We start from the raw sequence: 14,172 nt of genomic DNA on the forward strand, positions 1-14,172 counted from the left end.
GACCATTGAACCACCACCCTTGGATTTTACAGCAACTTGAGGTACTAAACACAATGCCCAAACTCGTCATTGCCTCATTTTACATCTCAAGGCATCGTGCATGACATGTCTTTGGTGTTAAAAGCCACAGAAGTGCCTAAATGTATGATTATTGGAACGAAATGCCTGTAATTAAAATAGAATAATAAAGCTCCCATTCCCACATTTCTCTTCATTTTTTAAGGAGAAAATTTACAAGAAAGATTATCCTGATTTGTGTCAACAACGTATAAACTCGAATAATAAAGAACTAGTGTCCTTTGGACACCAAACTGTACATAAATAGATGAATTAATTTTAGGATACAACGTAGCTATATTACAAATCACTGGATTCTCACCTATAATTCAAAACTTGGTCGTGATCCTCCAAATAAACCCACAAAATCCATCTTGAGAAATTACTTTTGCGTGTCACCCTATAAGAGTTGTCCCAAAATAAGCTCTTGTCTGTCAGTAATGCTAATGACTCATAATAGCTAAGTCAAAGCTTGCCTCCAGCATCTTGAGAGGAAACCTCAGTGGAATATCTAAGTCAACCCCAGAAATTTTGGAAGATGTCTGTCAAAATAATGAAAAGTTGTATTGGTGTTGAACTCATGCTTCATCACCCATATTGGGGGAGCCAGCAGAAAAGAATTGCTCCGCTCTATCAATAAAGCTACTAGGGAATCTACAGTAGAGCATTGCAGTGGAAGTTTCTGAAGCCGGTAGATTTTGCTTCAGACCCATTTCTTCACTAGTCTTTGTTGTTTTCACATCTCGTTGGTTTCTCATCTTCCCATTTCTAATGCCATTTCCCAAACTGCCCCCCGCCTTTCCCAAATAAACCCTCGAGCTTCTGGCATTGTAACGGCTAGACCTAAGAAGACTGTCTGCTTGAGGCCTTCTAAGTTCAGGACCCAGTTGATTATTTTCACCAGAGTAATCTGCTAAGGAATTTTCAAAACCAGAACTGGACTGAACACAAGGCAAAACATTTCTGCACGATTGTAACAAGGAGAGTAGCATATCTACACTGATTTCTTGCTGAACCAAACCCTTGTTCTGCTCACACCCATAACAGGCAGCAACAAGTGTTCCAGCCAAGACAGGCATCAAATCAGGGTCACTGAAGAACACAAAAGGCAGATCGCACACCTGTCCTCCGGCTCAACCATTAGTTTTTGTAATATAATATAATATAAAATAAAGATACAGGGGAAATTCTGTAAAAGGTTCCATTTACCTTGTGAAGAACTGTAGGACTCTTTCCCCATCGGAGGACAGCTTGATTCCCCAGGTGGAACAAAGCAAAGTGACTAAGAAGCAGTAGAGATTCAAGAAGAAGCAAACCAACCTGAGACACATTACAGAAAATGCGCAGGCATTTAGTGAGGGCTGACCTGAATACTCCACACATAAAATACTTCATCTAATCCCATGAAACATTGCTATTGAAATTCCATTTACATTTACAAGTCATGGAATGGTTTACATTTAATGTCTGTGCAAGTGAAGATTATAGTCTTTTTTTCTTCCCTAAGCAAGTGGAGATGGTAGCCACCTCTCCCATTATTCTTTCACATTTCACATCAAGCTATTCTATAGCAAGTGTACTAAACAAAAGACCTAACAACAATGTCAATAATATGCCTAGCACCTTGATATAAAATCTCCCCATCATTTGGAGTATTAGTCACATCTAATTATGTTTTCACTGTTAGAATTTGGTTCTAGGTGTAATCAATTGAAAATACTAGGAAAGGAGGGAAGAGAAAAACAATTTTGAATAAAGATCATCTCAAAATTATGATTCAGTCGGGAATCATAAGAATTTTCCCAGAATCTATAAGGTGCTGATAGGTGTTTTTGAAAACCACAAGAAGACTATGAAAGAGTTGAAAGCTTTATTCTTCAACACTTTATATCTTTAGTCAGCAAATATGTTTCTCCCTTAGTGAGTTATCATGATTTTTTTTTTCTTTTTTCCCCTATTACCTAGCGCCTTACGCTTTTAATGATATCTCGATTAATTATTTAAAAAAAAAAAAAAAAATTAGTTATGCTGATATGAAACTGGAGGATAAAATCATCTCTGTGTGTGGATAGAAACAGTGACTAAACCAAAAGGCAAACAACATTAAGAAAAGCATAAAAGGAATGACAAAGGAAGGGCCATAAGTTGTTGCATGGAAGATTACCTTGTTAGTATATGAAACATGCATAATATGGTCTCCACAAATTAATTTTCAATGTCCATCTAGGTCATTCTTAAATACTTAAAAGAATATAAATTAAAATAAAATAAAATAAAAGAGAAAAATGTTAAATTGATTCCTGTTGTTGGGGTTTAAAAAGTGACTAAACTTTCCCTGGGGAAAGCAAAAATATATATATATATATATATATATATATATATATATATATAGTTAGAAAAGTTGAACATCAGCACCAATCATATATTGTGGCACGTGTTACTTGTGTATATATATATATATATGACTTTGACCTAAACGTACCATTAATTTTGTTGAACAATCACTTAACAAAATTTTTTTGTCCAACAATCCAACAGCCATATCTTTTTTTTTTTTGATATCGAGGAACCTCTACAAGGCAGGGCCCTTCGGACCCACCCCTGCAGAGTAAACCCCGGCCCCATCCAACAGCCATATCTTAAGCATAGCAAGCCAAGCACAAGCACCATTGTTTTAATACTCATGTCCTGCACTGCCCAACAGCCATCTAAATTCAACACACTCTGCACACATACTCTCTCTAAAGGGGGCTTATGCAACTGAGCTCAAGCAAACTTTCATACAGGACAATGCTATTCCAGTGCTTATTGAGGTAGTGGGTTCAGAGACTTTTTTTTTTTGATAAGTAATAAGAAGTTTTATTGAAAAGCGTAAAGGCGCCCCGGAGTACACTGGGAGCATACAACATGATCACTTAATTAGAAAGGAAAAATCGAGCAAGAAAATCATTATAACTAATCGACACCGGAAAGACATGCGCAATGGTCCAAAGATACAAAGTATGAAAACAAGAAGCTAAAATGTCTTCCAATGTCCCCTCCAAATCCTCAAAGCATCTATTGTTTCTTTCCCTCCATAAACACCAAAAGAAACAAGTAGGCACCATCTTCCAAACCGCTGCACTCCCTCTCCTCCCCGAAGACCACCAACAGGCGAGTAAATCCGAAACCCGTCTCGGCATCACCCAAGACAATCCAAACCGACCAAAGAAGGCACACCACAAAGCATAAGCCACCTCACAATGCAAGAGAAGATGATCCACTGTCTCTTCATTCCTCTTACATAAATAACACTTATTCGTCACAATCACTTGTCGCTTCCTAAGGTTATCTAAGGTCAGGATTTTGCCCAAACCCGCCGTCCACACAAAGAAACTCGCCCTTGGAGGAGCTTGAGTTCGCCACACGCTCTTCCAAGGGAATTCCCTCCCTTCAGAACGCGCCAAGGAATCGTAAAGGAACTTGACCTTGAAACGTCCTTTTTTGGAAGAATTCCACCGCAATCTATCTTCACACCCTCGATTCACTTGAGCAAACTGTAACGCCTGAAAGAAAGAGGCCAATACATCCACCTCCCAGTCATGAGCCTCTCTAGAAAAACTAACATTCCACTGGTTAGAGCCACCCATCACCTCCAAGTGCGCCGCAACTGAGGCGTCCTTTGCACTAGCAAACTGAATAAGCCTGGAAAAGCTGTCTTAAGAGCCACATCACCACACCACAAATCATGCCAGAATCGAGCCCTAGTCCCATCCCCTACCTTGATCCGAGTAAACCCTTTGAAGGTGTCCCACCCTTTCCTAATGTTCTTCCATAACCCTACCCCAAAAGAACCTCCCGGCTCCAAGGAACACCAGCCCCCCCAAAAACTTCCAAATTTCGCATCCACAACAGCCCTCCACCCAACATCTCTCTGAACCATAATGCCACAACCATTTCCCTAACAGTGCGCAGTTGAACACCATAATATTCCTGATACCCAAACCACCCTCCTTAATCGGAGTGCAAACCTTAGACCACTTCACCAGGTGGTACTTGAACTCTTCGCCTAGACCACCCCATAGAAAATCCCGCTGCAACTTCTCAATCCGCTTAGCAACACTCACCGGAATAGGGAAGAGAGACAAATAGTAAGTAGGCAAGTTGGCGAGAGTGCTCTTAATAAGCGTGACTCTTCCACCCTTCGACAAATACAACCTTTTCCAACTGGCCAACCTCCGTTCAATCTTCTCAATAACTCCATACCAAATATGCTTCGCTTTACAAGAAGCCCCCAGAGGCAAACCCAGATACTTTACTGGCAAAGAATCTACCCCACACCCTAAAATGCCGGCTAATCTGTCGACTTGCTCCACATTCCCTACTGGAATTAACACCAACTTAGCCAAGTTCACCTTCAACCCAGAAGCAGCTTCAAACAGCATAAATAAACTCCGCAAATAACGCAACTGGGTGGGTATAGTAGTGCAAAAAATCAAGGTCTCGTATGCAAACAGGAGATGAGAGAGAGTACTGTTACCTACCTGAAATCCTTCTATTAACCCCCCATTAACTACCGCCGTAATCATCCTACTCAAGGCTTCCATCACAAAAACAAACAGCAGAGGAGACAAGGAGTCCCCTTGTCTCAAACCCCTGGAACTGCTAAAGAACCCATTAGGAGAACCATTGATCAGAATCGAGAACCGCACCGACGAGATGCAATGTTCTATCCAAGAGCACCAAATCCCACCAAAACCACACCTCTTAAGCATATATAGCAAGAAATCCCAATTCACATGATCATAAGCCTTTTCCAAATCCATTTTGCAAATAACCCCTGGCTCCCCAGATCTCAACCGACTAGCCAGACATTATTAGAAGTCAAGATAGGATCTAGAATCTGCCTCCCTTTGATGAAAGCACTTTGGGACTGAGAAATAACCTTATCCAGGACCACCTTCAATCTATTTGCTAAGACCTTAGCAATGATTTTGTAGATACCTCCCACAAGGCTTATAGGCCGAAAATCTTTAAGATTGATAGCACCGGGAACCTTCGGAATAAGCGAAATGAAGGAAGCATTGAGGCTCTTCTCAAACAACCCTCCAGCATGAAAAGCACCCAACACCTTCATAATGTCCTCCCTCACTACCTCACAGCAAACTTGGAAGAAAGCCATAGAAAACCCATCGGGGCCCGACGCCTTGTTACCATTCATTTTGAACACCACTTTCTAACCTCATCCTCTTCAAAGTCTCTCTCCAACCAACTAGCCTCCACCTCCGAAATGGAATCAAAGGAAATGCCATCAACCATAGGCCTCCAACGGCATTGCTCCGAGAAAAGCTTTTGATAGAACTCAACATACTCACTAATCTCGGTCGGATTTGAAGAAATGCAATGCCGTTGGAGAAATCTCGGTCAGAGACTTTTGTGGCAAAAGAAAATGCAATTGGTTGTTTGAGTAATTTGGCATTTGACAATGGAAGTTTAGTCATTTTTTGTTGTTATGGAAGGAGGAGTTCAGTGCTTGAAGAATTATTGGGACTTGATGCCAATGGTTTAGAATCTTGAGGTTGCAGCCGGGACTCGACCGCCCCTTCCATTTTTTTTTACTACTTTTTTTTTTTTAATTGCAAGTAGCACGTGTCACAATATAATTGGTTTTGATGTGGCACATTAACGAATTCTGTTAACTTTTTTAACAGCAGGAACCTATTGTTTTTTTTGCTTATCCCACTAAGAGTTTAGTCACTTTTTAAACCCCAGGGAGATATTTGTCAAAACCTTTTTTTTTTTTTATATATATAAGTAATGTTGTATATATCAAAAAGCACAAAGCGCCACCAGTACACAAAAAGTATACATGGGGCAACCCGTAAAAAACCCACAAAAAGACCCAAAATAAAACCCTATGCTCACGAGGAGCTCTCACAAAAGGACCCCCAAAGAAACAAGAGCAAACCAATTAGAAGAACTCCCTCCACCCCAAGCAACCAAAAGTGCCCCCCAAAAAAGAGCAAACAATACCCCACTTGGAGCGCTCCTACACAATAGGCCAATTTAACATTTTTCCCTAAAAAAGAAGTTGGTATGAATCTATCTCGGTTGATTTTATTTCCATGGATTCAGAAACAGTGGCATGCATAAAGTTACCTGATCACTAGCCACTTTCCACTTGCTGCTGCAATGGGAAAGAAGGAAACTCATCAAATGGAAAAATTCCATCTTCAGGTCTGGCCTAGCCTGTGAGCAAAGCAAGGAAGAAAATAAGGGTCAGCTCAGTGCAAGAGAGTTTATTAGAGATTAATATTGCAACAACAAAAAAAGAGAGAGAGAATTTAAAGAGAATCATAAAAAAGTGAACTTTGATATGTCACCATCATCAGAACAATAATCCCATAGTAACAAACTTACTAGCATTCTTTGCATGAATTTAAGGTCCAAAAGAGCCAAATTATTCAACACCTTCAGCACTCCAGTTGCCACTTCTTCAAAATTAGATGGAAGGACATATGAGGCCTGCAAAGTTATTTCAACATAGTTTTCTTAGATTACTTGAGAAAGAAATTCTAGGGACCATTGTCTGGTGCAATGGCAAAAGTCTCCAGTAGGTTCAAGTCTTGATAACAGCCACTTCATGCATAAACTACTAAAGGTTAGGAAATATACAAGCCACTAAACATGCAGTTGTAGCAACTTTTCCAAGTCAGCAAAGTTACCTGTTCAGAGGACAATCTATTGTTTGCCTGCAGTAACACAGCTGTTAACAAAGAAGGGAGACTGACAAGCCCTGTTTCGGATATGGCAGAAAGAAGAAATGCTACTGGTTGCTCCAAGCTCAAAATGTTTTCATTCTTTTGTTCAGCAACGACTAAGTGTTTCTCATCCTTCTGATCTACAACAGGCTCCACAATATCCTCAATTTGAGTTTCATCGGGAATATCTATCTTGCCTGTGTTGGCATTCCTTGTCTCAACTGAACTGTCAGTATGCTCCTTTCCACCATCCTTGCCCAAGGATACTGACCCATCCTTTTTATTTATCTCACACAAGTCATCTAATGGTCTATCCTCTGGTACATCTGGTAGATATACAACTGTACCACCATTTGGCACCGACAATGGAGGTCTATAATCTCCACAGGAGTTGGTTACAGAGGAGTTTCCAGAATCAGCAGACTCTGCAAGTTTAGCTACTCGACTTTCATTTCCCAGCACTGCTTCACTAGAACAAGATTCCCAGTCAATGGAACTATTGGTCCGAGGTCTGGATGTTAAAACCACCAAGAGATATATACTTAAGTGAATAGAAGAAGGAAATGGTGACCCTTCCACCTGGGGCCGATCATAAAGTGCAAAGAGATCTCGCAGCCGGTGAATAACTTGGTAGGCAACCAATAGCTCCAGCAAGCCATCCCGCATTTGAAGTTGTTGTTCATCAGAGCTTATATGGCCAATTATTGTCGTAACAGTCCATAAAAAACCATCTAGTACTTCAGAGGTTGATTCAAAATTTTCACTTGATGTTTTACTCAATGGGAAGTTAATATTACCAGGGACATTTAAAGAGGCAGCAATCTTTATATAGTTCTCGAGGGCTGCTGATAGCATTGGGATGATTGGGGGTAAAAGATTCTGTGCGACAAAATAACTCCTGTTTGCAGGCACAGATAGAACAACTCTAAGAAGTTTCAAAAGGTGTATTGTCACCTGGCAACCTTCAGGTTTTGATGTATGAGAAGCAGGCAAAGCAGACGCTATAAAATCAAGTAAACCAGCTTGGCGAGAAGCTTGCAGCTCGGGATCCTTTCCCTCGAAATACTGATCACAAAAAATAAGGACCACATTTATTACACCACAATCAACAAATTGTGAAATAACAAAAACAAACAAAATGAAAAGCAAAACACTGTAATGTGTAGATATTACGTCACAATCTTCATTGGGAATTAATCCATACATTGATCAGATGACAAATTGTGAGTGATGTCCTACGAAGGATAACTTGTGTCAGCTATAACCAGCGAGGGGTTGAATAAAAGGAGCTGCCAAAAGTAAGTTTGAACTCTATAGAATCTCTCATCTAGCAAAAATATGAACATATTGAAGAATCCATACTTCAAGGGCACAGTCAACCTCATAATAGATACCAAAATAAAAAATAAAAAAGTGTACATGGAAGCATAGAAAAGCATTTTAGCCCATAATCCTACAAAGTAAAAAAGCTATTACTTCATCAAGTGCTATTTGGAAAGTAGTAGACTAAAGAGTCAGTTTTGTAATATGATACAAAAAAGGAGAGAATATCCACTCTAAAACTCTGACGTCAACAATTTAACATACCCAACTTGAAACATCATAATCATCACATGACATACTCTATAGTGTAAAAAATACTCTTAATCACTAGACCAATGGTTTCAAACAGTACCTTCATCATTTCTGCAATTATTAACCCTATGCTTGTAGCCCCTTCTTTTCTAGCTTGCCTTAGTCTTTGAAGTTTTTGGAGCCACCTCCCAATTTTCACTCTTGCAGTTCCCATGGCTGTTCTATATCCAATACCAGCATTTTCAGCACCGACAGGAGGCTCAGGAAATTCATATTTAAGAGCCATAAGCCTTTGTCTAATTCTTTTAATCCTTCGCTTCAGTGAATGTTGAAATGTAACATTTCCCATTGCAAGAGCAGAACCACCTAAGCCTGAGACATTGCTTGCTTGATAATCTTCATTGTTGTTGGTTGGTGTAGTTCTACCCTGCACATCCTTGTTTATAGATCGGCGCAGTAAAGGTGAAGATTGATCCCTGAAATCCATAGAAGCTCTCTCCCGTATTTGCTCCAGGTAAAACTTGCGACGTAGCTCACTTTCACTAAGTCGCTCAGCTAATTTCTGGGCCAGAAGTTCAGCTTCCTCTTGCTGGGCTTTTGCTCTTTCCTCCTTTCTCCGCAGCTGTTCCATGGTCCTTGCTTCACGCGCTGCACTGGATGCTTTGCGTTCCTCTTCTCTTCTAACTTGAGCCTCTTCTTTTTTTCGTTGTGTTTCAGCAAGGCGTTGTAATTTTTCAGCTTCAATGAGTTTCCTGCGTTCTAAAACAGCCTCTTCTCTAGCTATGTCCTCTTTTTGTTTAGATTTTATCACTTGAAGTTTTTCAGCTCTCCTCAACTCTGAATCATGAAGTTTCTGGCGCAACATAAGTTTTTTATTTTCTTCATTTAAAGAAGTAATAAAACGAACCTCATTAACTTTACTGCTTTCATCACCAGCTCTCTTCACAACTTGAGCTAGATGAGCTTCATGCCGAGATTCACCACGTTGGTGGCGAGCATACATTCCTTCTCGTAATTTCATATTGCGGACAGCCTGCCATTCATTAACCCGATTTAATTTTTCTGAGTTACGCTGAAGCTTTTGAACTCTCTCATTCTCCAGCTCATTTCTAATTCTCATTGCCCGGGCATGCTTTTCTTCTGCTTCCCTTTTTAGATCCATAGCAGTTCTCTTCTTCTTCTTCTCAGGAGACATTAGTTTGTCATGCAATATGCGTGCACGCTCCACACTTTTTCTGCTCATACCTGGCGAATGTGAAACACGGGAAGAGACACGGAAAGGAGATGAAAGTATTTCCTCCCAGTTCCTCTTCTCTTTCCAAGCATCCATGGATTTCCGTGGAGCTGCATTCCTCCTTTCCTTATCTTTTTCCGAAAGAGGAATTTGTCTCTTAAAATGTTCTGCAGATTTGAGGTTTTTGTCAAGACCACTTTCTGCCAACATTTTTTCTTTCTTAGGAAGCAGCCTATCTGTTTCAGTCCCCAGTTGTTCTCTCTTGCCCTTTCCAGCAGCAGAACTATCTCTAAGAGGTGGCCTAGATGAACTAATCTCGGAAAAGGATGAGTTCTGGAGAGGGACATGTCCATTTTGTACGAAGTTCACTTTGCAGGACCTGTCTGATTCAGTATTCTGCTTTTCTCCACTCAGATTCCCTTGAATGAGACCTGAACTTCCATTCTGTTCTCTTGACTTTATTAGTGAATCTTGGGAATTGGATGTTACATCACTTTTCCCAGCTGATTTATTCAGACTATCACCAGACTGAAAATTAGAACAGTCGGGTCCCAGAATTTGCACATTATTAGCTGTACACATACTAGCTCTTTCTTGTTGAATTTTCTTAAAAGCCTCAAGAGATGAAGACAGTATCTCTGCTTTGTGTGGTGAAGTGGTCATTCTTCGCACCTGCGCTCAACATGAAGTGACGAACCCTTTTATCTTAGAGATGAATCAAGATCAATATTTTTTATCATTCTGAGGAAGGCATACTCCAACAAACACTAATTTATAAAATCATCGTATGATCCTTGAAACTAATGCTTCTCTTTTCCACAACCACAGCTTAAGCAAGTAAACAGGCACATAATATCACAAACAATATATGAGAGTTTATGGCTAAAAAGCACCACTCTTTGATAAAACTTTTTCAATGTGTGAACTTTGAAGTGAGCTATATTTCCCTACAATGGTTTTTTAAAAGTTATGTTGCTGTGTAACGGTTTTGATAAGCATTTTGCGCTATAATGGTTGGCACATGCACATCCAATGTCATCATCAACTGCACCACAGAGACAAAGTGCATCTTCTTCACACAATCATTACCCATTCCCTTCTAAGTGCCCTAGTCTTAACATGCCAATGGTACTTTTGAACTCGGAAAGGATGAATTATTTAGCTCAGGAATAGTAAATGGATGATGCCAAATTACAATTGCTTGCAAATTTTTGGCAAAGACAATTCCTTCAGAAACTATAAGAGAAAGGCATCACATAATCAGTCAGACTATCAACATCAGAAAGGAAATTATTGGCATAAGACAATGAATTATATTTAGTATATGATGTCAAACAAATAATTTCCTTAACCAAAATGCAAAATGATCGTGTTTTCTTCTGATCCTTTTGAGGATTTTAAACTCAGCATAAAAAACTAGAAGACATTCATTTAATATAAAGAACAGTGAAAAGTTATCATTGTCATCTTCTACTAAGTATCTTTAGTCCTTTTTTCCAATTTATACAAATTATTCCCAACAGAGCCTGAAAGGGGGAGGGGGGAGCAAGAGTAAGAGGACCATCAAATATATCGCACTGAATGAACCCATCTCCAAAACAAAAATGTGAATAAAAGTTTTTGAAAGGTGAAGTGCAGGAACACCAAAAATTGACATTCAGTGTTATTTATTGACAGAATTTACAGCAACGTGACCATTAAAAGCTAAGACCGAAACGAAAATGTGAGCATGCTTACCTCCCATGAAAGAGCATGTGGCCTGCGATGGTCCGTCTTCAATGTGATTGGTGTCCCATCAATTACCTGAGATGACCTTTTCACATTCTCAAACTCCTCCACTCTAGTTTTTAGTTCTTTAAAATCAGATGCAGCCTCTTCAAGAACAAGAATGGCCTCTTCCATCTGCTCAGTATCGCATTCTAGTTCGCAAAGAAGATAAAGTTCATCCACAGCCCTATTAAGATTCTCAAAGAGAAAGCACCAAAGTCGCTGCCTAAACCTTTCTTTGCTTTCACCTATTTCACCCTCTCCAAGGGCATTCATAATCTGTATGTTGGACATATCATCGTGTACTGTACTATCCGATCGACCTCCCTGGTCTTCAATAGGAGCTGTGAGGCTAGAATCTACTGTAATTTCAGGTTCACTCTCTTTGGATGGAACTAACTCAGAAATTTGGGCACTTGCTGCTGTGCTAGAACCCTCATTTGTCACTGGTACTTCAGAAATATCTGAATCACCTGACTTCGGTATAATAACAGGCGCCTGAAGTTTGACCACTACCCCTTCCTCTTCAGCAGATGGAAATTCAGTACTTGAACAATCAGCGTTCACTGGTTTGACGTGCTCAGTATGAATATCCTTGCAGTTTGAAACTTCACCACCTGGATCAACCTTTTTATCACTCAGAATTGGTACTTCAGCATCTTCTAGAGATATTTCATTAACCTCTTCACAGCTCTCTTCAGAAACCACATTTCCACATATATTTGCATCTGCAGCTGCCACCACATTGTTTTCTTGGGGATTAGCACAAGAAGTAACAGAGGAAACCAAATCATGACTTTTCATGTTCTTCCTAGAGGTGACCAGATTATCATTCTCAATATCACCAAACTTGATTCCTGCTCCAACAGTGTTTTCATGATGCAGTAGCAAAGCATCATCCTCTAGATCACCCCACTTGATTTTGTGAACCACATCAGGCTTATCCCTTTGAGGAACTTTCTCAATATCTCCACCTCCACCATTAGAATTTGTAACAAACAATGGGAGTGAAATGTGACGCTTAGTATCTTGTTCCACTACACATTTGTCAATGAGGGCGACACTCTTTTTGTCTTCATTCAAGACAGGAATAGAATTTACAATACCCTGGCTACTCACAGCATGATTTCCCCTTGCCTTTGGAAGCTGGGATCTGCGCTTGCCACTTGAATTTCCACGATTTTCATTCAATGAGGGCTGAGAATGCAAACAATTAGAAGCATTCTTTCCTGAAAAACCCCCGACCCAACTCTGTAGAGAGAACTTTGAACTACTTCTATGCTTCTGGACAAGAAGAAATGGGAAAGAAAATACAACTAACAAATGAGAATTGAAAATCATATGAAACCTGATACATTTTATAATGCAAACAAGTAAAGAATTGGGGAAACAAGAGAAGAAAAGAAGACATGTGAAAAAATATATATGCAAACAATCATTCACGCTGGATTAGTTAATGAGATGATCACAACCAAAGTTTACCAGAATGCGATCTGTGTGGTTGCCGGGAAAATGCTAGAAAGAAAAGTAAATCAAAATTAAATTTTCGAATCAAAACAACCCACTCAACTAGGCCTAATTCAACCATTTGCATGCCTTAAGAAGTCTCAAAATTCTGTTTTCTTTTCCTATTTCCCAGCTTTCTAAGAAACCAAACGGCAGCTAAATATAACCTTTTTACAAAATAAGGAAAAATGAAAACACACCAAATTAGAAAAATGCTTATGAATTTAAATAATAAAATTAATAAAAAGCGAAACCTTTTTCACTTGGAACCATCCTGAGCCCTGATCATCTATTACTTCTCCACTGTTCTCCATCCCCACTCGATCAAACACCCAAAATTTTCTTTCACTCCAAAAAAAAAAATACTAATTACAACAACAAAAAAAGAATCAAATATTCCACCAAAACCCAAATGTTACAAACCCAAAAAAGCACAAGGACTCTCCTTCAATTTATACAACAAAATGCCAAACTCCCCGATGATAGACGCTCATAATTATTGAAATCGAACTGGTTCTTCCATAAATCAGTGATCAGATGAGGTAAATAGAGACAAGTATGGAATTCAATTATAAAGAATTGGGGGGAAAAGTTTGTCGCGGAATTTCCGGGAAATGACAACTGAGAGGGAAAGGGAAGTCTCAGAGAATTGAATTCCACGGGAATCTAAAGGAAGTGCGAGGAATTTAGAATGGGAGAGTGGAATTTGAGCTGGGAGTGATGAAGGTTTTCCTAGGGTTTTTTGATTTGGGGGGAAATAGGAGGGAAAGAGGGAGGTTAGAGAGGGAGTGAGTTAAATAGGTGAGAGAGAAAGAAGAAGATGGTAACAGAGTGAGTGATTTACAAATTTGTCCTTGATTTTTTACTCATATGACTCTTGGGCCAAGTTTGGATTAGGATCTAGGGATGGGTGTGTTTGGGTCGGATCGCCCATGGATCCACCCATTCATCTCAACTTTTTCTCTTATTTTTTTTCCCCTTTTAAAATCAATTGAAAAACAATGACAATGATCATAAATTTGTTTCTAAATACTAATAAATAAATTAAATTTCAGATAAAAGTGCTTTTAAGTTTAAAAGCACTTTTAAACCCTTCAAACGCAATCTTAAACAAACCCTAAAAAAAAAAAAATTTCTTTTAAATTGAATTTGAAGAATTTCTTTTAATTTAGTTTGTTAAAATGACATCGGTTCAAAATACATGTAATTTTTTATATGTATTTTTAATAGACATATCACCTTAATAAATAATTCCTCTGACTTAATCAGAGAAAAGCTATCTTTTTAAAATTG

At 39.2% G+C, this 14,172-nt stretch overlaps 1 protein-coding gene across 2 annotated transcripts; it reads right to left on the minus strand.

Moving 5' to 3' along the window:
- Nucleotides 1-185: 185 nt before the first annotated feature.
- On the minus strand, nucleotides 186-13,652 carry LOC132173876 (uncharacterized). 2 transcript variants are annotated; one of them, XM_059585541.1, is made up of 8 exons: nucleotides 13,134-13,652; nucleotides 11,344-12,570; nucleotides 8,473-10,278; nucleotides 6,762-7,862; nucleotides 6,457-6,561; nucleotides 6,196-6,285; nucleotides 1,267-1,377; nucleotides 186-1,178 (listed from the first exon to the last, which is right to left on the minus strand). In XM_059585541.1, exons 1-8 carry the CDS (start codon nucleotides 13,191-13,193, stop codon nucleotides 636-638), a joined length of 5,043 nt encoding a protein of 1,680 aa, XP_059441524.1. In that variant the 5' UTR covers nucleotides 13,194-13,652; the 3' UTR covers nucleotides 186-635. The 2 variants fall into 2 exon arrangements, with proteins under 2 accessions (XP_059441524.1, XP_059441523.1); XM_059585540.1 differs by having other exon boundaries at nucleotides 11,344-12,657.
- Between the last annotated feature and the right edge of the window lie 520 nt (nucleotides 13,653-14,172).

This window comes from Corylus avellana, chromosome ca3, assembly GCF_901000735.1.
Source record: "Corylus avellana chromosome ca3, CavTom2PMs-1.0".
NCBI lineage: Eukaryota > Viridiplantae > Streptophyta > Magnoliopsida > Fagales > Betulaceae > Corylus > Corylus avellana.